Source organism: Dipteris shenzhenensis, chromosome 3 (assembly GCF_047967505.1).
Source record: "Dipteris shenzhenensis isolate YYH24624 ecotype China chromosome 3, Dip_SZ_1.0, whole genome shotgun sequence".
NCBI lineage: Eukaryota > Viridiplantae > Streptophyta > Polypodiopsida > Gleicheniales > Dipteridaceae > Dipteris > Dipteris shenzhenensis.
Window position 1 is genome coordinate 43,275,045 of NC_141598.1, and position 25,259 is coordinate 43,300,303.

At 44.9% G+C, this 25,259-nt stretch overlaps 2 protein-coding genes and 1 pseudogene across 3 annotated transcripts in view; 1 reads left to right on the plus strand and 2 right to left on the minus strand.

Annotated features, from left to right (window-relative positions):
• Window positions 1-25,259, minus strand: part of TPC1 (two-pore channel 1) — a 274,779-nt gene that overhangs the window by 22,588 nt on the left and 226,932 nt on the right. The gene's annotated exons all lie outside the window — the stretch shown is intronic.
• Window positions 6,100-18,757, minus strand: LOC147903837 (uncharacterized; annotated as a pseudogene).
• LOC147903838 (uncharacterized) lies at window positions 20,698-23,185 on the plus strand. Its single transcript, XM_087369753.1, has 4 exons — window positions 20,698-21,771; window positions 21,883-22,225; window positions 22,389-22,550; window positions 22,706-23,185. Exons 1-4 carry the CDS (start codon window positions 20,711-20,713, stop codon window positions 23,183-23,185), a joined length of 2,046 nt encoding a protein of 681 aa, XP_087225879.1. The 5' UTR covers window positions 20,698-20,710.

The window sequence follows — 25,259 nt, forward strand, 5'->3', positions numbered from 1 at the left end:
TCAGGACTCATGGACAGAGGTCAGCAGGGGAACAGCTCCGATCTCTTAGAGCGCAGGATGGTAGTGTCAGGACAGATCCAGACGAGGTCCGAGACTTGGCGACAGATTTCTACAGATCATTGTTCCAGCAGGAGTCCCCAGATCCTCGTGGCCGCCTTTGCAGGGAGGAGGTGTGGAGGTCTACACCGCGGCTCGTGCAGCCTAGCATGAGTGACTCCCTTCTCGCCCCTTTCACCGTGGCGGAGATGCAGGATGCGGTGAGCGCTATTCATGGGCAGAAATGCCCAGGTGAGGATGGCCTCTCCAGAGCTTTCTTCACCACCTTTTGGGAGCAGATCCACCGGCCCTTGCTCGCAGCCTTCCAGCATATCTTCTCCAGCGGGCAGATGCCAAAGAGCTTTGCGACAGGCTTGATATGCCTCATCCCCAAAGGGGGGGACCGTCAGGAGATCAGACAGTGGCACCCTATCACCCTCCTCCCGACCGCCTACAAAATCCTCGCCAAGATGATCAGTAGCCGCATCCGCCCCCTGCTACACGACTTGATCCATGACACCCAGACTGGTTTTGTCCAAGATCGCAGCATTTTGGACAACATCTTCACTTTCTCAGAGGCGACGGAATGGGCCCAGCACAGTGGCCAGCACCTTGCCATACTCCTTCTCGACTTTAAGAAGATGTACGACAGGGTAGACTAGTCCTTCTTGGAAGGAACACTCTCGGTTTGCTTTCCCGGACGAGTGGATCAGAGGTATTGCTAGCCTCTACAGGTCGGCCTCCAGTCGGGTTATCATCAGCGGCAGGATGGGGGAGAGATTCACCCTCGAGCGCTCGGTGCGTCAGGGCTGTTTGCTAGCGCCCTACCTCTTCCTATTTTTTGCGGAGGCCATGACCCACTTCCTACGAGCCCGTACCATTGGTCTTCGCGGGATGCGTCTCCCTATTTGAGACGATGCAGAACTTCTGGACTCCGAGTATGCAGATGACACAGCCCTATATGTGCAGGATGATGTTGAGTCACTGGAGCGAGTGAGACTGTCCCTAAAGGTTTTTTGCCTTGCCGCTGGGGCGAAAATCAACTGGCATAAGTCAGTTGGTTTTCTTACGGATCCGGGAGCCAGCTCAGAGTGGGGTATTTTCCTGGGGTTTCGCTGGATCCCTAGAGGACAGACGACACGTTACCTGGGATTCCAGGTAGGCCTGGACATCATGCCGGCTCAGCAGTTCTTGCCGGTCCTAGCCTCCATACGACGAAAGCTAGCTTTCTGGAGCACGGCTCGGCTTTCCTTGGCAGGCAGGGCCCTTGTGGTCAACCAGGTCCTTCTTGCCACTGCTTGGTATGTGGCCTCTTGCTGGTGTTTCTCGAGATCATGTGTAGCCCAGTTGAGGAGACTGGTGCGGAACTTCCTCTGGTCTGGTTCAGATGGTTCCGGCACCACCAGAGCCAGGGTCGCCTGGCAGACGGTCATTCTCCCCCAGACAGAGGGCGGCCTTGGCATCATAGATCCAGAATTGCATAGTTAGGCACTACTTGGCAAGTTAGTCATCCGCGGTCTGACCCCAGGAGGGCAGACGTGGAAGCTCTTGCTTCAGCATGGTCTCAGCGCGTGTACCCCCCTGAGAGGGGGTGTTTGGCAGCCATCTATCCGGTGGATCTTCACTTCTGCCCCATTGACTCAGCCCCGTTCCCCCTTCCTCCGTAGCCTCGTCTCGGTCTGGAGGAATTTGCGACACAGCCTCTCCCAGGTTCCAGCTAGCTACCGAGAGGAGATAGACAGACAGCCCCTGATTTGGAGCAGCCAGGTGACAGATGATACAGGTCGCCAGCTTGGAGAGAGATCCCAAATCCCTTGGGCGCTCTGGACGCTCTGGACGCTCGCTCGCTCCGGGTTTGGAGGGACGTCTACAGCCAGCTGAGCCCAGGCGAGCTGCCAGCAGCAATAGGTACGGCACGTGGGATCCAGGCTCGGCGAGGGGAGATCGATGCTGCCATTCCTGCAGGTTGGAGGATTCCCATGGTCACCGGATAGCTCTTCCTGGGAGATGAGAGGTGGCTAGGACAGTTCACTCCACGGGGCATTCCTTTGGTGGTTGCAGGCCTTTTCTCGGACTCCTCGATCCACTTCTTCTTCGTCGCCAATGATAGCCGCCTACAGAGCAGAGAGGCCGTGATCGACCCCTAGCTTCCCTGGCAACGCCTTCGCATTGTAGGGCTGCAAGGGAAAACATGGCATATAGACCCCCTGATTATGCAGGACTAGGACTGGAGACTCTGGATATGGGAGGGCCGTTCCTTGACAGAGGTGGAGTGGGACCCAAGGGAGTGGCGCTGGCCACCATTGGAGACCTCAGAGAACCCTACCCCCTTCTTCTCTTACAGTGCGTGTACGGGTAGGCATGCTCTCCAGTGCGGGCTACCCACTCAGGCACATAGTTGGTATGCCCAGGGGATATCTCTGGTCTTTCTTCGCACTTTCTGGAAGACTCTTTGGGCTAGCTGGCGGCCGAGAAAGATCTCTTACTTCCTTTGGATGGTGGCACACAAGGGGCTTCCAGTTGGCAGCTGGCTGAGGCAGATGGGACAGGAGGGGCACTGCCAGATGTGTTTTCAGAGGAGGAGTCGTCCCTGAAGCACTGCCTTTGGAGCTGCTCGCATGCGCAGACAGTTTGGAAGGGAGTCATGGGGATCTTAGCGAGGGCTGCACCCGAGCTAGGACCGATCACTTGGGGAGCCGTTTGCTGGTGCAGCACTGAGATGGGACATCACTTGGCTTATGAGTTCTCTAGGCAGGATCCAGTCTTCTTCATCACGCAGGCCACCTGGACATACATAGACAGCTTCCCTTGGCATCTGACAGAGACAGATGCAGGAGCGATGACTCGGCACCCAGTTTGGGAGATCATAGGGAGCATTGCAGGCTGGCATATCTGGACTTCCAGATGCGCACAGACCGTAGGAGATCAAGCTTCTTCTGCTACCCAGACGCTAGCGGACATTTGGAGCACGATCATTCACACGCTCAAGGGTCAGTGGGATCAGATTCAGGGGGAGTCCCAGGCAGGGAAGGAAAAGAGACAGCGCTTCCTTCGCGACTGGGACCACCGAAAGTTGTTCTTCCAGCACTCTGCTCAGAGTCTTCAATGGCATTACGCCCCCCCACTGTGGCTGTTTGTCCACTCTCCGATGATTATGCCCTGAGAGGCTTGTAATTAGCATTTTGGCTCCTCGGGCTATATCCATTTTGTGATTGCAGCCCGCTGGCCTTTAGGCCCTCTTGTACTCTCGCTTTCAAGTAATATAATTAGCACTACTTTTTGTGCAAAAAAAATAAGAGAGAGCGGATCATGAAAGCCCAAGGCTGATCTCCTTGCATAAACTGCAACATCATTTTTCGTCTGTGAGCAAGTAAATGCATTTGAATATTGAGAATGTTCAGACCCCCATGCATCTTTGGAGAACAGAAACGATGCATAGAGAGTAATCTGAGACTTTTCTTGCCATTTTTTGAACACCAGAAAATTTCCATGATAGCTGACATAAAGGACACCAGCTCTGCCTTTGTGAACATAATGAGAGGCAGATAAAATTGTATGTATGCTATTAAAATGGATTGTGCGATTCGCAAACGAACATCTAGTGGCCAAGTTGCAAGCTTCCAATATTCAAGTTTTGCCCTCAACTTTGTTAGCACCCAATCAGTTTGTTGGGAACGGGTGAGTCCCCAACCTAGAGGATAGCCAAGATGTCGAATGAATTGAGAAGCGGGGACAATTTCCCCAGGCCACAGAAGACTGTGCCATTCCTGTTCATGCAACGGCAACAATTTTGATTTCTGAAAATTTACCCGAAGACCAGCAGCCAATCCATATGTAGAAAGAGCCTGCATAATCATGGACAGATCACCCCGAGTATTTTTTGGGGTAAAGAATGAATCATCAGCATATGCTTGAGCGATCATGCTATGACTGCCAGCAATCTCCAAACCATGCAACTGGTCAGTGTCTAAAAGGTGGTCCAGATATTGAAGCATGGGATGAGTGGCTATGGCAAAAAGTAAAGCACTTAGGGGACATCCTTGCCTAACAAAACAACCAAGAGTCCAGGATGTAGAAATATCCCATGAAAGTATGTAGGCAGCTTTACTATCTTAATATAGCCAAGTGATAACTTGCTACATTTTTGTGCCAAATCCCAATGCCTGCATAGTCGATGAAATAGAATCCCACTTAACAGTATCAAAGGCTTTGGCAATATCAACTTGCAATAATAAAACATCCTGCTACGTGTATTTGGCATATTCAATTCCAACATAGACATTAGCAATGTTATCGGTGATATGCCTACGCGGGACAAAGCCATATTGGGCAAGATGCAACCCATCATGTAAAAAGCCCTTTAGCCGATCGACAATCATTTTTGTAGTGACTTTGTAAATGACTGGCATAAGGGTGATAGGTCTCCAGTCTGCCAAAGATTCACAAATTTGCTTTTTTGGAAGGAGATTAACAAGACCTCTCTTCCATGTGTCTGGCATTTTCTGATTTTGCCATGCAGCATTCACCATATGTAGCAATGTATGCTTCAAAAGAGGCCAATATTCTAGAAAAAACTCGACTGTAAGACCATCCCATCCTGGAGATTTCCATCTGCCGCAGGATTTGATTGCATCTGACAATTCCCTCTCAGTAAAAGGTTCCTCCAATTCCAAAGCTTGAGTAGTGGAATAATAGGAGAAACATGCTGCAATAGTAAATTTCGTGCAACCAAAACCTACTGTGAGGGAGGAACTGCAGAACCAAATTGCTGAGAGAAACGATGCACACAAACAGAAGCAAGCTGTGACCGCGAGGTGGTTCATGATCCATCAGGCATAAGCACCCTGCAAATTTCTGTTTTTAATCTCCTCTGATGCAAGCTTTTGAAAAATTCTTTGGAAGAGCAGCCTTTATCTGTAAAGGCTCTTTGTCTTGCTCTGGTCTCCCATTTAGCCAGTTTCCTGTGATCATTGAGTTTAAGACAATGCCTGGCATAGTGTTGTTTGCTCATGCAGGGACAACGAACGAAGATGGCTGAGTTCAGTGAGGTCCTGACAAGTGAGTTTGGCCTGAGCAATAGTTTCCCTTAGAGTCTTCATGTAAGACTTGCCATAACCTCTAATTACAACTTGCATTTTGGAAACAAAAGAATCCCAGGCATCATCAATATGTATATGGCTACGAGAAGACAAAGAATGAGATGCTTCAGTAACCATGGCCTTGAAAACAGCATGTTGCAAGTAGCTATTGTTCACGATCAGATGTCGCCTTTGTGGCAATCTATCATCTGGCATAGCATGAAAGGATAACCGCAACCATAGAGGTGCATGATCTGAATGCACAAAGGCATAATCCATCCACATTTTGCATGTAAAATCCCCATTTTGTTGCGGAGCTACACACCATCGATCCAGACGTGCCTGATAAGTAGAAAGGGCATTATGTTGGAAGGTGTATCCAGGTGATAAAGGCTGCAATTCCTTCCAAAGGTCAACCAAAACCAGATGCATCAATAATTGACACCATGCATGCCTTTCAGGGGTTAACATATGAGTATGTCTGGAGGTATTGTCACCCTATTGAGGAGCATTATTGAAATCCCCACATATAAAGGCATGATATCTCTATGAATATTGTTGCATGGCATCCCAAATTGTAGTTCTTTCTCTAGAGGATTGAGGTGCATAAACGGAAGCAAATTCAAACACCTCTCCTCGAATAATGCATTGAAGAACAAGCCATCTGCCTTTGTTGTCATTTAAAGCAATAACTGGTTGAAGCTCATGTTTGATTAGAAAACCACCTCTGAGAAAGAGTGCTCCCTAGCATAGAAAATATCATAGCCACAGTAGTGTCCTGTCTTTCCTGCATAGACATGTTGGTTGTGTTCTTGTAATGCCACTATGTCAGGCTGAAATTTATTGATGTACAGCCACACAGTTTTCCATTTCCTACTGTCACACATCCCCTGGACATTGAGGGTAAAACATTTGATATGAGCAGTCATATTTACATATATTTATAGCAATATAACAACTATGTACAACAGCAAATTTCCTGATGTCAGCCCTGCATTTCTATCTCAAGGTCAAGGCCTCTTTCCTGAGAAGAAGTATCCACCTGAGGAGTAGACACCAAAGCAGCAGCCTCTTCTTCAGAGAAGAGTGTTCTGCTAGCTATCACTGCAGCCCATGTGATCCCAATTCCTGTATTTACCTCTGGGGTGTTTCCACTAGAAGACGCACCATTCCAAGTGCGAGGGGGTGGAAGTCTTCGAGCAGAAATAACTTTTCTTGGACTTTGCCATCCATCAGTTGGAGGTTTCTGTCCTTTTGTCGAGGGTGGAATAGCCGGAGGTAAATGTGAAGAGACATTCCCATTTGAAACCAGTGGAGCTTTGCCTTTATCCTGAATTCCAGAAAATTGTCTACTACCTTTGTTTTTATTTGCAACAGAGGTAGGAGCATCTTTGGTAGGCATTTGAGCCGGCAAAGCAGCAGGAGGCATTTTATGCTGATTCATTGGTCACTGTGAAGCCATGTGTCCAAATTTTTTGCAGTCAAAACAAGCACCTGCAAATAATCCCCATTTCAGTTTGTAAAAAGCACTGCCCATGTCCACATTATTCACCGTGACTGAATAAGAGTCTGGTGTGGGATTATCAATATCCCAGAGAATGCAAAATCGATTCGAGTTGCCATTAGGCCGTGGTGGGCAGACCACTTTGCCTAAAGATGCTGCAATTTTAGGCAAGAGTGAGGCCATGCATTGTGGGAAGTCTACTACTTCAACCCAGACCGGGCATCTGTGTCGGATTAAAGCCTGATAATCCCTTGTGGGAGACCATGACAATACATGCACCATTTGCTACCCAAAAAAGAGCGGCGAATGTTCCAAAAGCATTTGTCTGTGTATCTCATCCACCATAATAACCTCAAAAAAACCCCTGGCTGCATAGTGCACTTTGCGAACAAACAAGCCAGCCAGTGTGCGAGTCAACCAGTTGCCTATCTCTGCAGTAGGTGGCATCCGGCCTGGAAAAAATAAAATGACTGCATTTTTAGCATATTCACTGACTGGATCCACAATTTCATCTACTTCCACCATGAGGCCAACTAATGGAACCGAGTCTTTCCACTCTTTCCTTGTGTCTGCAAATCCTTCATGCATGACATCATAGACTAGTTGGGCCTCAAGAATATCATGTACCGGGTCATGCTGACCCTCAGCCTACTTTTGCTTCTTGCAGTGAACCGAACGTTCCTTTTGAAAAAAAATTTCATAGGAATATTCAGTCATAGCTTTGTAAAAAGTGGAACTCAGAAAGGAGGTACCTGTAAAGGGGTAGTGGAGGAAAAAAACCAGTCCCAAAAAAAGCCCATAGGAAGCCCACAGAGAAGAGAAAAAGAGTATATTTGTAAGGAGAAAGAAGGGAAAGAGGGATGTAGAGGTCGAGAGAAGATAAAAAACTGTTTTGTAGAGGAAAAAGAGAGAAAAAACCTGTAAAAAACCCCAGATGAACTATATTTCAGAGGAAAAGGGAAGATTTTGGTGATGGGAAAGGTGCAGCAGACCCAAAGACTCAAGAGGAGAGAAATGGGAGCGAAGGCCTTCAAGATCAGTGCGTAGATGTAGTCCGCAAGCAAAACCCTGCGTGGAAAACGATCCAAGAACCGGAGATGGAGTGGGAGCAGCAAACTGCAGCAGGCGGAATTGTCCGTACAGGCCGTACAGCTGTACGGAATCTGTACGGAAGTTTGATGGGCTGTACGGCGGCTGATGACTGCTCCAAAAGACCGATTTTTGGGCGTTGATGCAGCGCAACAGGGAGCTGAGGCTCACGGGCTGGTTGTGGGAGGCTCTAGAGCTGTTCTGCAAGGCTTCTCCACTCTCTCACACAATTTTTTTTGGGTAAAATCCAGTGCACTGTATTTATATTGTCATAATTTACAAGAGGGAAAGTCTCCAAGAATGGAGAGTATCCCACAAATCAGAAGCATAAAAAGAAAAGCTCAATGCAAGATGCATGCATATCACCCTCATGGCAGGCATCATATAAAGATTGCCGCAATGAGGCTCTAAAAGATTCATATGACTTTTGAAACTGGCGGCCCAAGTATGCCAAATTGTGCTCTTCCCAGATTGTCCAAAGAGCCCAATATCTCACCCATGAGAGAAAGAGTGAGTATTGAGATAAAGGCCTCCTATATCTGCCAAATAGCCAAAAATGTTTCCGAAATATGTGACTCAGGAAACGGAGGCGAAGATGATCTGAAATTTTCCCAAGGAGATTCCGAGTAGACGGGCAATGCCAAAGCAAATGAGGGACAGTCTCTGAAGGAGCGTGACACCGTAAACAGGTGGGTGGTGCAATGTGACGTTTGGCAAGTGTGATTCCCACTGACAATGTGCCGGTCATGCATCTCCAAAGAAAGAGTCTTTGTTTCAAAGGCATTTTATACCTCCATAATAGTCGGAGATTCTTCCGTCACCATGAAAGGGGCTGCCTGATATGCCATAGAGTATTAGCATATTGATGAATCCAAGGGGCAGGTTGAAGAAGCTTGTAGACTTTGATGGAGGTCAAAACAGGCAGAGGAAGAGGACGAGAGCATGTAGCAGAGGGGTACAATTGCCAATCCATAAGCCTGTCTGTATCAGCCACAGGGGGAATAGGTAGAAAAGGATGCACGAGATCAGCAATTTTCTTCCATATCAATCTGTGATGCATTCCCAAAGCATAAGAGGCAGTGGCCTGAGGAAAAGATAAGACATGGCCGTGATCATCTACCACATCATTGATGTATCTAATTCCCAATTTCATGAGATTATATGCCCGAACCGGTTCCTGTAAAGCAAGTGGAATGTCAAAGATGGCACTCCAATGAATACTTTCTTTCCTCATTGAGTTTGTCCCCGAATGATTATCAGGAGCCCATTTGACTTTAGAAAGCACTTGTTTCCAGTCCAATATCAGAGCAGTAGAGAAAGGGCATCCAGGAATCTTCCCTACAAATCTCCCAATGACAACCTCCCAATGATCAGTTGTCCAATGGCCATAAGCAGTTGTCCTCATGTTGACACACATGGATGCTATCATACAAGTCCATGGCTGTTTTTGACGGAAAAAGGTATGGAGCATAGTCGCCTTCCTTGCAAGTACATGATATCTGATATTTAGAACATTAAGTCCTCCATGCATCCTAGGGGAACATACCATTTCCATCTTCAGCAGTCTCAATGCTTTCACAGCAGTTTTTGTCTTCCATAACAGCTCCATAGCTTGAGACATAAAGGCTGAGATATCTCTGGAGGACCAATGTAGCAAAGGCAAAAAGAACTGAACATAAGACATTACAATAGACTGTACTATTCTGAGCCTGACATGAAGTGGCCAAGTAGAAATTTTCCAATATTCCAATTTATGTTGAAGTCTTTGGAAGATCCATTTTAGCTGCTGCTTCCTGGTAATATGCCATCCTATATGATATCCCAAATGCCTGACTACATCTTTGGAATGCACTATCTGACCAGGCCAGAGAATAGAATGCCAGTCACATTGTTTCAGGGGAAGCAACTTGGATTTGTCAAAGTTGACATGCAATCCCGCTGCTAATCCATACAATGATAATGTGGTCATAAGCATGCTGACTTCCCGAGGAGAGTTCTGTGGCATAAAGAAGGAATCATCAGCGTATGCCTGTGCCAAAAAAGATGCAGCCCCAGGGATTTTAAGACCAGTCATATGTCCTGTGCTTGTAAGATGATCAAGATACATCAATAGGGGATGAGTCGCAATGGCATAGAAAAGAGCACTAAGGGGGCAGCCCTGTCGGACTGATCTACCCAATATCCATGACCGAGATAGATGACTTCCGAGAATGCACTGGAAAGTAGATCCAGAATAAAGCTAATAAATTGCATTTGCTATCTTGGGACCAAAACCCAGCTTTGTCATGGTTTGAGAGATAAAATCCCATTGTACAGTGTCAAATGCCTTAGTAATATCTACCTGCAATATGAGCACATCTTGATTCGAGTACTTAGCATATTCAATTGCAGTCAATGCATTGGAGATATTGTCATAGATTTGTCTTCGCGGCACAAACCCATACTGATGAGGATGAAGGCCCGCATTCAGTATCCCATGAAGCCTATACACAATCATTTTGGCAATGAGTTTGTAAACTACAGGCATCAAAGTAATAGGCCTCCAATCTGACATATGATCACAGAGATTTTCTTTGGGCACAAGTTTAATTATGCCATGCTTCCAAAGGTGTGGCAATTGATTTTCTTGCCAGGCAACATTGATCATTTGTAATAGAACATCTTTCAAATCATCCCAAAAAGAAATATAAAATTCCACCGTAAGACCATCCCAGCCAGGGGACTTGTATTTGCCGAGATGGGACAATGCATTATCAAGTTCCGTATCAGTAAAAGGTCTCTCAAATAAAAGAGCATCATCCATTTCCACTATCCCAGAAACATATTGAAGAAATTCAGTCCTCGCATCAGTCATTTGATTTGATGGGGAGCCAGGGGTAGAGAACAGTGTCTGGAAGTAATTTTGGCATTCATCTTGGAGATCAGAGAAGGAGTGCGTCCAAGAGCCATCTAGCTTCCTTACCCTTAGACATGAGTTTTTCTTTCGAGTGGCATGCAGTCCCTGGAAGAAGGCTTTGGATGAGCAGCCCTTATCCATAAGGGGCTTCATTCTTGCTCTAATCTACCATTTGTGCAATTTCCGCTGATCATTATCAGTCAATTTAATCCGGGCTTGTGAGAGGGAATCATTTTCTGATTCAGAAAGAGGCCTTAAATGTGAAAATTCAGTCAATTGTTGTGCTGTCCTTTTTGCCCATTTGACCTCGTTCCTCCATGTAGCCAGGTGCCAGGTTCCATACTCCCTAATGACATTCTTTATATGAGAGACAAAGCTGTCCCAAGCATAATTCATGTCCTCCTGAGCATGCAAAAGCAAGGGATGAATTGCAAATCTGATCATTTGCTGGAAATGTTGATGTCGAAGGTAAGCCTGATTAACATGCAATAATCTGCTGGAGAGAGTCAGCAAATCATCCAGTGGCATACCAAATTGCAGATTTAACCATAATGGGGCATGATCTGACAAGCCCAAAGAGAAATCTATGTGGAGATGAAGGCTAAAATCTGCATATTGTTGTGGATAGAACAAATACCATCTGTCAAGCCTAGCCCAGTATGTAGTATATGCATTATGATGAAAAGTATATCCAAGCATTGACCCTTGTAGAAGCAGCCATAAATCTTCAGCCTGCACAGAAAGAAGCATGCTATCCCATTTCTGTCTTTCCGATGAAAGCATATGAGATCTTGAAGTGGTGTTATCTCTCAGCAGAGGAGAATTGTTAAAATCTCCACAGATAAATGCATTGGATCTCCATGGATATTTGCTTAAAGAATCCCATAGAGAAGCCCTCATGGCAGAGGTCTGGGAGCCATAAACTGATGCAAGCTCAAAAATGTCACCATTGACATTACATTGTATGACTATCCATCGGCCACTGCTGTCATTGAATGCTAACTGGGGCTCCAGCTCATGTCTGACCATTATGCATACCCCTGAGTAGGTATTGGTACCAGCATAATATATATCATAGCCGCCAAAGTGATCATGATGACCAGCCTTAGAGTGTTGATTATGCTCTTGCAAACAAACAATATCTGGCTGCATTTTATGTACATAATTCCAGAAAAGCCTCCACTTTGAGACATTGCAGAGGCTCTGTACATTGTATGTAAAGCACTTAAGTGTTTGATACATGAAAGAGATATATACAGGAAAGTATAAGTATGAAACAAGATATCAGAGAGGCAAAGCCTCTGCCTGCATGGGTTGCAGGTTTTCATGATCCATAAAAGATATGGCATTCTCCCCTTCTTCAGGGGGAATACCCTTCTTCAAAACCCCCACCCAATTTTGAAGGACAGGAGCTGAAGTGGAAGCCTGTCCTGGTAAGGGAGAGGAAGCATCCCATTGCCTAGATTGAAAGGGGCGTTGCTTCAATACAACCACCTTCTTAGGCTGTTGAAAACCATCCCGATCTGTCCCCACAGGTTCCTTCATCTTCTCTTTTTCTTTTTCTTTTTCTTTCCCTTTTCCAACAAGTGATTGCACCTGATTAACTGGTTTAGCATTCTTTGCTCCATTTCGATTTGCTGCCTTGGCTTGCAAATTCTCATTCTTTTCCCTTGTCTGAGGCGGCAAGGCATTAGGAGGGGGTTGATGCAGTACCATTGGGCATTCAGAGGCTAGATGCCCAAACTTGTGGCACGCAAAGCAAGCGCCTGCAAATACACCCCATTTCAAGTCAAAAAACTTTTTCCCCAATTGCACACCCTCAACTTCCACTGCAATAGAAGGAGGGGTAGGTGTGTCAATGTCCCAGAGGATGCAAAATCTGTTACGATTTCCCATGGGGCGTGGAGGACAAATGACCTGTCCCAATGAAGCAGCCAGGCCAGGCAATTCTTCATGCATATAATCCGGGAAGTTAACAACCTCCACCCATACAGGACAATGATGGCGTATAAGACTTTGGTAGTCCTTGTTTGGGGACCAAGGCATGGCATGTACCATCTGCTTCTCGTAGAAAAGGGGAGAAAGCTCAAGGAGCCTTTGCTTGCACAAAGCATCTGATAAATGCACCTCATAAAATCCTCTGGAGGCAAAGTAGACACCCTCTACAAAACATCCTCCAAGGATAGACTTGATCCATTGTGCAACATCACTGGCGGCTGGAATTCTTCCTGGAAAGAAAATAATTACCGCGGTTTGAGATAGCTTTCTGAGAGGATTCACAAGGGAGGGCAATTTCGATTTGTATGTGACCTCCGGAACCGGTTTGCCCCATTCCTGTCGTGACTACTGAAAGTCATCCTTAAGTGTATCAAACACATATTGAGCCTCCATAGTAAGCTCATCATCCTGTGAAGCAGGCTGAGAAGGACGACGCTTGGCATCTGTAGATCTTTCTTTTCTAGCATATGTACAGACATCGGGACCTGAAGCCATGATTGAGATATGGCAAGGCAAGGGAGAAATAGAGTGAAAGACAAAGCAATAAGAGAAAACGTACGGAGAGGCACAGGGAGAAGATGCAGATCAGTACGGCAAAGGCTGTACGGAGAAGCTGTACGGAAGTGATAGGCTGTACGGAACGTCAAAATGACCTGTACGGAAAGACCTGTACGGATAGGCTGTACGAAACAGCGGTAGGAAATGTACAGAAATTACTGTACGGACGAAGACTTGTTGTACGAGAAAAGCTGTACGGAGGAACCTATATAGAACAGCGGGAAAAGATATACAGGGATTCTATACGGACAGAGGGTGCTCACGAAAAAGTACGGAATTGTACGGGAAGGAGCAGGGTGGTACGGGGAGGCTGGGTGCACGGAAGGTGTCTCGTCGTACAGCAGGGCTGACAATAGACATACGATACGTATGGAAAGACAACGGGGTGTACAGGCCTGCACACCGGGAGAGTCCGTACGGCGATCGTACGGACGTACGGATGGAGGGGGAGAAACCTAGGAGGGTAGCGGGCACCTTCGTCTCACTGTCTCTCACACCCTTCTCTCACACACGCTCTCTCACACAATACACACACACACTTTTTTTTTTTTGTAAAACCGAGATACTTTTATTATGAAACATTCATTTACATCCAGGCAGTGCTCAAAATAGAGCTACAGCCCTATCCATCAGAAACAGTAAAAGAAAAGTTGAATACAAGAAACATCCAAATCTTCCTCATGTAAGGCATCATATAATGACTACCTTAATGAGGCTCTGAAAAACTCATAAGGATGCTAAAGAGGAGAATTCAGAAATGCTTGATTGCGCTGCAGCCAGAGGGTCCATAAGGCCCAGTATCTGATCCAGTGGAAGAAGAGAGAATACTGTGACAAAGATGCTGATAGTTTGCCATACATCCAGAAAAACCTGTAGAACCTGTGTGCTGGAAATCTAAGAGATAAAAAATAGGAGATTCTATCTAGAAGGTCTCTGGAATATGAACAAAACCACAATAAATGCGGAATACTCTCCGATGCAAGGTGACATCTTGGACAGAGATGTGAAGCTATTCGTCGTTTAGCCAATTTCACTCCCACTGGAAGAATACCAACAATACATCTCCATAAGAATAGTCTTTGCTTCAATGGCATTTTCAACTTCCATATCATTTGCAATCTTCCTTTCCACCAGGCTAATGATTTGTTCAGATGCCATAAAGAATTAACATGATGGGCAATCCAAGGAGGAGGTAATATCAATCTATAAGCCTGTATAGAAGTCAATAACTACAGAGGCTTAGAAGAAAGGCTTGGACTTGAAGGCTGAAGGTGCCAATCTTGAAGCCTGTCACTGCCATTCAATGTCGGAATCGGAACCAGAGGAAGTAGGAGATCAGCAATAGCTTTCCAAATAGGTCTATGATGCATTGCCAGGTTGTATTGTCGACATGCTGCTGGAAAAGGGAGAATATTTCCTTGCATATCTACAACGTCATCAATGAACCGGATACCCATTTTCATAAGATTGTAAGCTCTGATGGGTTGTTGAACAGCAAGGGGAGAGGAAAACACAGCACTCCAATGAATACTCTCCAATTTGAGTGAAGATGCTAGAGAAGCAGGATGAGGAGACCATTTGATGTGAGAGAGTACTTGCTTCCAATCCTGAATCAAGGAATTAGAAAATGGACAACCAGGGATTTTACCTTGAAATTTTCCAAGTACTACTTCCGATGGATCTACTAGCCAATGTCCATAAGCATGTGTGCGCATCTGACCACACAAAATTGCTAGCATAATAGACCAAGGCTGCTCTTGTTGAAAGAATGTTTTGAGCATAGTGATCTTTCTTGCCAACACATGATATTTGATGTTTATTATATTCAAACCACCATGCATTCTGGGTGAGCAAAGCAAGTCCATTTTGAGCAACCGTAAAGCTTTTTTATGAAGCTTGGTTTTCCAAAAAATCTCCATGGCTTGAGACATAAAAGATGTGAGATCTCGAGATGACCAATGTAATAGAGGAAGGTAGAACTGGACATAAGCTAGAACAATAGACTGGACAATTCGAAGCCGTACATGCAGAGGCCAAGTGGAGATCTTCCAATATTCTAATTTGTCCTGAATTTTGTTGAACACCCACGACATTTGTTGCTTATTGCTGATTTTCCAGCCAATAGGATAGCCCAAATGTCTTACTATATTTTCCGGTGGAATAATCTGGCTTGGCCGGCCACAGAATAGCATGCCAATCACAATGCTTGAGAGGCAAGAGTTTTGATTTCTGAAAATTAATTTTAAGACCAGCTACCAACCCAAAATCTGAAAGGGTATCCATCAAGAGGCGAGTCTCCAATGGACTGTTCTTTAGCATGAAGAATGAATCATCTGCATAGGCCTGCGCTATGAAGGGTCGTGAACCAGAAATCTGAAGCCCCTCTAGCTGTCCAGTATCAACCATGTGATCCATATAAAGAAGCAAAGGATGTGAAGCGATGGCATAAAGCAAGGCACTGAGAGGACATCCTTGTCGAACCGAACGTTCGAGAGTCCAAGACTCAGACAAATGTTTCCCTATAAAGCATTGTGCAGTGGAATTTGAATAAAGCCAATATATGACATTAGATAGCTTTGGCCCAAAACCAAGTTTTTGCATGATTTGAGAGACATAATCCCACTATACTGTATCAAACGCCTTCGCCACATCCACCTGCATGACCAACACATCTTGATCTGAATATTTAGCATATTCCATTGCGATAAGTGTGTTAGTGATATTGTCATGTATGTGCCGTCTTGGAACAAAACCATATTGCCTGGGATGAAGTCCATCATGAAGGATATCCTTTATCCGATGTACCAACATTTTGGCAATCAGTTTGTATATCACCGGCATCAAAGTGATTGGCCTCCAGTCATCCATAGTCTCACAAAGAAGCTTTTTGGGCACAAGCTTAACCAGACCATGCTTCCAAGCTGAGGGAAGATGTTGGTGCTGCCATGCTGCATTAATAAACTGCAGAATTGGATCCTTCATTTCTGGCCGAAAGGCTTCAAAAAATTCAACCGTCAGACCATCCCAGCCAGGGGATTTATGTTTACCCAAATGCTTAAGGGCTTCATCCAATTCATCATCTGAAAAAGACATTTCCAGCATTGAGGCTTTTTGCGGGGAGACAATGGGAGAAACAAGTTCAGTAAATCTGTTACGAGCCAATGCGACCTGAGGTGCAGAAGAAGATGGCTGAGAATAAAGGAGCTGAAAATGATCCATACATTGTTTTTCGAGCTGAGAGAGAGACTGGGTCCAAAGACCATCTGATTTCCTTACCCTCATGATAGATTGGCTTTCTCTGTGTGCATGTAAGTTCCGAAAAAAAGATTTAGAGGAACAGCCCTTATCTAGCATAGGTTTAACTCTGGCCCTAATCTGCCATTTAGACAGCTTGCGTTTGTCATTGGCATCAATTATAGAGGAAGCACAAGACAGTAAATGCTGCTCAGAATCAGATAGAGATCTTTGATGACTAATCTGTACAAGATACTGCTTGTATGATTTTGCCCACTGGATATGCTGTCTGGTTTCTGCCATGTACCATCTTCCATATTCCTTGATGACATTTTGAATACGATGTATGAAAGAGATCCAAGCAAATTCCACATCCTCCTGAGCATGGGATAGCAATGGCCTGCAAGCCAGTCTGATCATATGCTGAAATTTTTTGTGAGAAAGATAGAATTGATTAACCTGTAAATTTCTGACTGAAGAGAGCTGCAAGTCATCCAGAGGCATACCAAAAGAAAGGGTGAGCCAAAGTGGGGTGTGATCAGATAATTGTTGTGAATAATCAGTCCACATCTGACATGTATATTCATCATATTGCTGAGCATGAATGAGATAATATCTATCAAGCCTGGCCCAATAATCTGTAAAAGCATTATGATGATATGTAAATCCCATCACTGAAGGATGAGTTGCTGTCCATAAATCTGCAAATCGAAGTGACAATGTCATGTGTTCCCATTGCTGGATTTCAGAGGGCAGCATATGTGATTTATGAGTAGTATTGTCCTTCCAGTGAGGAGAATTGTTGAAATCACCACAAAGTAGAGCATTAGAGGACCAAGGATATTGCTTTATGGAGTTCCACATTTGAGCTCTGGAAGCTGAATTTTGAGAGGCATACAAAGATCCTATTTCAAAAATCTCTCCATTGATCATACATTGGATAATCATCCATCATCCACCTAGATCATTATATGCTATCCAGGGTTGCAGATCATGTCTGGCTAAAATGCACAGCCCAGAGAATTGTTCCGATCCTGAATAAAATATATCATATCCTGAAATAAAACCCATGCTGTCCAGCAAAAAAATGCTGATTATGCTCTTGGAGACATACAACATCCGGATGAGTTGTATTTATATAATGCCAAAGAAGCCTCCATTTATTCTGGTTGCAGAGGCCCTGTATATTATAGGAAAAACATTTAAGAGAAGCACGCATGAAAATATATACAAGAGAATGATCGGTCCTTCAAAAGAGCGGGAGGCCTCAAGCCTCTGCCATTGCCACAGGGTCTTGCTGACCCTCAGCTTCCAATTCCCTGATAATATCATCTTCTTCACAAAGGGGAAGACCCTTCTTGACTGCATTGACCCATGCCTTTGAGATGGGGCTGCTTGAAGAGGTAGAAGATTGTCCTGGAGAAGGAGCAGAGGCATCCCAATTACGAGATTGGAGAGGTCTTTGTTTGAGAAGCACCGTCTTCTTTGCAGTCTGCCATCCCTCATGAGATGATGAAATATTTTCTCCTAACTTGCTTTTGCCTTTATCCTTATTTTGAGCTGAATTGGCCTGGCTCCCTATATGAACTGAAGGCTTTGCTCCTTTAGCTTCAATCTTCTCCACATATGTCTTCTGACCTCCTTTATTAGATGGCAGAGGAATAGCAGCTGGAGGAGGTGGATGAAGGATAGAAGGACACTCCGAAGCAAGATGCCCAAATTTGTGACAAGAAAAACAAGCTCCAGCAAAGATGCCCCATTTTAAGGTGAAATATTTCTTGCCCAATTTAACACCCTCGATCTCAACTGCAATAGAAGAAAGGGTCGGTCTATCAGTATCCCATAAGATGCAAAAACGATTTTTATTACCTGTTGGACGAGGGGGACAGATCACTTGTCCCAATGTCATAGCTAAACCTGGAAGCTCTGTTCTCATATAATCTGGAAAATCAACCACTTCAACCCATACGGGGCAATGATGCTTGATGAGGTTCTGATAATCCTTATTAGGGGACCAGGGCATGATATGCACCATCTGGCAACCAAAAAATAAAGGGGACATTTCCAGCATCTTTTGTTTTGTCAAAGCATCCAAAAGATGAACTTCATAAAATCCTCGGGAGGCAAAATAGACTCCTTCTACATAGCATCCACCTAGGAGAGAATTCACCCATTGTCCCACATCATTAGCAGAGGGAATTTTGCCTAGGAAAAAGATGATAACTGCAGTTTGAGAGAGCTTCTTCAAAGGTTGCACAAGAGATGGCAGCTTCATTTTGTAAGTGAGTTCCGGAGCAGGTAGAATCCATTCCCTTCTGCTTTGTTGAAAATCATCATTCAGCATATCAAACACATAGGAAGCATCTTCAGAAGAAGGAGCTATGGGGGAAGAGGTTTCCCTTAATTGTCTTTTGGGTTCAGGAGAGAGGGCTCTCTTGACATAGTACTTGTTTGATTCTGCCATGGCAGCTAAGGGATTCAACAAATATGAAACAGCAAAGATCGGACTGAGCACAAAGAAGGGCTGGCGGACTGTAAGGAGGTTGACCTGACGCACTGTACGGTGGCACAAAGAAAAGACAAAATTGTACGGACAAAAGGAGAGATTGCAAGAAATAAATGTCAAACTGGACGGGACTGCTGACAGGCTGTACGGGAAAGCAGACTGCGCACGGAAGATTCAATCAATTGTAAGGGAACTAGTACGGGAACAGTACGGACGAGCTGTACGGGAAAGTACGGAGAAGATGTACGGAATTTGAGACGGAGGACTGCCCTGAAAAGTACGGAGGATCTGTACGGTTATTTGAGAAGGGGAACTGCCGGTACAAGCTGACGTGAGATGGAACGGATTCCTTACGGAAGCTTCGTACGGAAATCGTACGACGACCGTACGGTGGTACCATGGTTGTTAAGACACTCGTGTCTTATGGTAAGACACTTAAGACACTTAAGACACGTGTCTTACCTTAAGACACGTTTAGACACGCTCCAAATTTTTTTTATAAAATTAAAAAAACCCTACGTTTTGGACAATGGAACCTTAGACTTTGCATTTTCGTTTCGCCGTACAAGCCGTCCGGTTCCGTACGCTGTTTCGCCTCTCCCGCTGCAGCAAACTTCACGTACGCTGACGATTTGCCGTACAAACTTCACGTACGTACCGTACGGACTCGAGTCTCGACGTACACACGTGACACCCCGTACAAATCCGCCGTACATCGTACGGATCCGCCGTACACTGTACGGATCCGCCGTACACTGTACGGATTTACTGTAGTCTCAGGTCTGTACGTTACCTTCTGCACCTGCTGGTTTCGGTGACGACCATCGACGTTGGAGGCTGGAGCTCAGCCTGCCTTCAGGTTCACATTGTACACACTGCATCGTTTTCTTCAGCCTTCTTTTAGCTTGTTATATAGTGCTGGCTCCACTCTGCATCTTGCTTTCTCCTTTCCCAAAAAATTGGGCCAATTATGGGCTGATTCCTGAATCCTGAAATCCCTAAGAAAGTTGGCCCTCTTCTGGGTTTGTTTCATATAAGAGCCTGCTAGAATAACAGTAAATTTAAAGGGGGCAAAGTATGGGCTGAAAGCCCTAATTAATTTGGCCTCCTTAGGGCTGCATAGATGATAGCACCTTATGCATTAGACTTGTCACTGCTTAATGCTTGAGCCTTCAAGCTTCTATTGCAGCTTGCTTCAAGCTTGGCATGTGCATTTCTCAACACAATTAGTCTATAGATTGCAGTTCACTTGCTTGTTCTACTTCTCCCAAAATTTATATTGAATTATGCTCGTGTGCATGCCAACATGACAGGTCGCAGGTCATAGCAGCAGAGAATTACAGCATAGCAACAGAGAATTACAGCATAGCAGGCTGCAGCAGAGATTTACCATGCCTAAACCTCCAAATCCACTTTGGGGGATCCATACCACTATGATTAACCCCGCTGTGGCAACGGGGTCAGGAAACAAAGAGTGGAAATGCAATTATTGTGGTGAGCCTTTTGTGAGCTCAGCGACACGTCTTATTCTCCATGTGTCTGGACTTGGTGGTAGGGGAATTGGTGGATGTACTTCTGTTCCTTTTGAGATTGCGCAGAAAGTTATCAGAGATCATCCAAAACTTTGTGGTGGACCTAGTACCATGCCTGCTGCCTTGCAAGATGAGGATTTGTTGGGGCCTGAGTCTCACACTATCAACCTTGATGATGCTATGGATAGTGACTCTAGTGCTATTGGTTCCTCTCATGCAAAGAAGAGGGCCAGGAAAGAGGGCATTGCTTTTGCTACGTCCTCACAACCATCCACCACTATGGCTACTTCGAAAAAGCACCAGGGGACTTTATCAGGTGCATTGTCCACACAGTCTTGGCAAAAAGAGCGGCAGCGTTTGGCAGATATTGAAATTGGGAGGACTGTGATTGAATGCAATTTTGCTTTCAATGTCCTACAAACACCACAGTGGAAGAGGATGATCAAGGCAGTGGCAGCTGTGGGAGCTACAGATACATGGACAGGTGTGACATATGGTGCGATGAGGACATCTGTGTTGGAGGAGGAGATAGGCAGAATTAACAAAGCTCTTGATCCTATCAAGGAGGGATGGAAGAAATTTGGTTGCAGCATTCTGTCTGATGGTTGGAGTGATGTTAGGAGGAGGGGCATCATTAATATATTGGTATCCTCATGCCTTGGTACGTACTTTTTGAAAGCTGTTGATACAGGTCGAGGAGGTGCTAGCACTACAGGTGAAGTCATTTTTCAGCATATCCGAGCAGCTATCATTGAGATAGGGCCTGAGAATGTGGTCCAAGTTGTTACAGACAATGCAAGTAATTGTGTGAGGATGGGAGAGCTTGTGGAGGCAGAGTTTCCTTCCATTGTATGGACTCCTTGTGCTTCACATTGCCTAGACCTTCTCATGGAGGACATCGGTCGGCTCCCTTGGATTGCTAGTGTGATGCAGACTGCTAGTACCATTGCAGCCTTCTTTAAGAAGAAGCCCAAGGCCTTGGCCATATTCAGGGAGCATAGCAACTTGGAAATTGTCCGGCCATCGAAGACACGCTTTGCATACGTGCACATTGTTTTGGAGCGCCTTCTTGCAGTGCATGCAGCTCTTCGACAGACAGTGGTGTCTCGGATGTGGTTAGAGTGGCCTGACTCTACCAGGGCAGAGAGCATGACGGTACAGAGGATGTGCTTGGATCACTCACTTTGGACTGACATGGAGTCCATAGTGAAAGCTCTCCATCCTTTATTCGCTGTCTTGCGGGTGACTGATATGGAGGGAAGTACTCTTGGCTTGGTCCATCATTTCATGGAGCAGTTGCGTGTTTCGCTGAGTACATGTAGCTCCCTCGCACCTGAGAGGTAAGGTTGGTCTATGTCCATTATATTAATAAGTAATGAATCATCACTTATCATAAATCCATTATCAGTGACAAGTGTTTATTATAATTTACAAATTATGTTGATATGTAGATTGGAAGAAATAAGGTCTCTAGTGGATACGAGATGGCAGTTCATGTGTAGGCCCATCCATGGACTTGCAACACTTTTGCATCCACTGTTTAAGTCAGCTGATTTATTCAATAAGCCAGAGTTATTGGCGGATAGAGATGCCTACATAGGGAGGGTTTTTTCAGAGGATGAGCAATTGGAGCTGGACTTGGAGCTTTCTCAGTATCAGAATAGTGTGGGTGCTTCCTTCTCTAGACCCACGTCTAGAAGGAAAGAGATTTGTGTGAAGCCAATTGAGTGGTGGGAGACATATGGCTACTCCACTCCTCGAGTGCGGAAGTTGGCTCTCCGGATTTTATCTCAGGTGAGAGCTGAGACATATATCTTTGAAGTTTGGCATTTGCTATTCCTGGTTAGGTAAAGTTTAAACTGTAAATGTAGATGATGAGTGATCTTGATTCTCACTCCTTTAATCTCGATTTGTAAATACTAAATGCCAATCGGGATTTGGAACCAAATGGCAAAAGGAATGTGCAGCAGGAGCATGCGAGAGGAACTGGAGCTCCTACTCTTTGATCCATACGAAAATAAGGAACAAGTTAAGCACAAGGCAACTCGAGCGCTTAGTATACTGCCATGCAAACTTGAGGCTTATAAGAAAGCTTAAAAACTTGGCAGGTCCAATGCAGGTAACATTGGTAGCTACTAGCTTGAGTCTATTGTAACATGTTCACAGTTCTATCATCTATGATTTCGATTTTAAATATATCTAGGAAATTGAAATCATAACAATGAACATTGAACATAATAACATATGCTTCATTGCTTCTAAATGTTGTTGCAGGTGGATCCTACAACCATTGACATAACCGAGTTGCCTACTTATGCTAGAGTTGAAGCTGATGAGGAGGAGATATATGCACAGCTACATAGAGAGCTAGAGACCATAGATAGACGAGTCACTCGTTCACGTCGTAGATCAGCAGCATCAGCCATTGCTATTCCAGCACAGAGGGACACATCAGAGGGCAGGGGCAGAGGCAGAGGCAGAGTCAGAGGCAGGAGTGGTGGAAGAGGAGCACGAGGTCGTGGTTGTGCCATCCGACGTGGCCATGGGAGAGCCGTGGCTATGGCCAGTACCTCGTCAGATACACCTATGCGGTCTGCCTTGGACGAGGAGGAGGGGGAGGATGAGGAGGAGGAGGAGGAGGATGAGGTGCCCGAGGAGCCACAGTATGATAGTGAGGGTAACACTATCACTGATGGTGACTTTGGATCCAGCAGTGGCACTGACCTAGCAGATTCAGAGTCCAGACTAGGATGAGTCTTGAGAGACTTGACTCTTGACTCAGATTCAGACTAGGATGAGTCTTGAGATTCAAAAGTTTTCCATTCAGTTATATGTATGAGGATTCAGATTTCATTCAAATTTCATGTGGCATTGGCCGAGTTATTTATGACATATGTTTAAACTTTATTGAAGACTATGATGATTGACTCTTAACTACATTGTACTTCTAAAATGTTAAAACTTAAAACTAGCAGCTAGTCATGCAGCATGCTACATTGCTACCAAGTTGTACTTATACATACTTATATTTTTAAATTTAATATTTATTTAATATTATTATAACTGGAAAACGTGTCTTACGTGTCTTATCTTTAAGACACTTTAGACACTCGTGTCTAAAGCGTGTCTAACGTGTCGTGTCTTAACGTGTCTTACAACTATGGGTGGTACGGACAGCAACGCAGATCAGCGCTGACTTCTTTGCGCTTCGCTCACGACCGTCGCCTCTACACACACACCACTCAGCTAGCACCTTTGCTCACGACCCTCTCTCTCACTCTCTCACACACACCACACACACCAAGCCACACCACGCCAAAGATGCACACTACACAAGTAGTACACACTCGTTGATAGGCGCACACACACACTAAGTACCAAATGTATATGGGATAACTCTCAATATGACACGTGGCACTCCTAGACACCTAGTACTATAAAACTCACACAAGGACTCACTAGAACACACCAAAACTGACTCAACTTGACTCCATTTCCTAACACCCCCCCATGGAGGAAAGGTGAGGGACTATTGGAATAGAACCAAGAACAAGATCTATGATGGTCATCGGATTGTGCAATGTCAAAACTAGACATGGCTCCCATGCAATCTCAAAGGCTAAAGTCTGAGCATGGTTCAAAGGTCGGACTAAGCACTCTCATGGCTTTACGTCCCAAACATGACTCGGAGGCTCATGTCTTAGCATGGATGCATAACCAACTCAAAGGTCTAGGAAACCAGAGCACCAACATCTTGGAACTCAAATGCCAAGCCTGATAGATAAACCCATCTAAGACCAATACAGAGTAGATTCCCTCAATAAATTCCCCCCTTGGCTCCAGGGACTAATGAGGGACATGGAACCACACACAAGAAAATGAGGGAGATGGAATAAATGAATACATCATTTTAGCAAGACTACCCAAGACAGAGAACCTTTATTGACTCAAGAAAACCATCATTGCATTCATTTTGGGGGACTACCTAGGGCAGAGTACCCTTGACTCAAACATATAAAAAAAAGAAAATATGTCATTCCTTTTATGTATAGCAAGGGCAAAGAACCCATAAAACATCTCCAAGTGGCTGCCTACACTAATGTGCACATCCCCAGTCGATTAAATATGTCAATGAAGATCATGGCAAGAATACCCCAATGATATGTCGATGTCGGCCATGGGAGCAGATACAAGGAGCAATCACATGATGACTCTCAAAATGTCGTGATGTGAATCACCAAGATCAGAGTAAAGCCTGAAATTTGAGCAATTATCCCCACAGGAGGCAAAATGCCCAAATGAATGTACAAAATAGTAATGAAATTACATGAACTTTGAGAAATCCCCAAAAAATTTACATGTCAGAGGCTTAAAATTATGCCAAGAGGGTGCAAAAGTCAGAAAAGCCCTAAATTCTGAAAATAAGGGTTTCTGCAGAAATTAGGATTTCTGTCAGAAATTGGGGTTTGGCAAAAAACTGGTTGAAATGTGCAGAGTGGTAATCCCAAGTCCAGCTTAGGAAAAAAATCCCAAAAGCCCCAAAAATTTCTGAGATATTGGACATAAATTTGAAAAATCAAAATTAAGACAGCTTGGGCAAGCAGATGTTCAAATACTCATATCTTTCCATAGAGAAGTCGGATTGACAAGCTCTAAAAAACAAAAATGTACCTCTCAACAATATCTACCTTTTACTCTGCTGGCTCGACTTCAAATTCAATGCCGTTTGGCCTGCAGAGACATCGTAAATCTTGACGATTTTGGCTAGGGCAACTTCAATAGTGATGAGGAGATTGATGGCGGGCTGGAAAACCACTCTCTGCTGGTC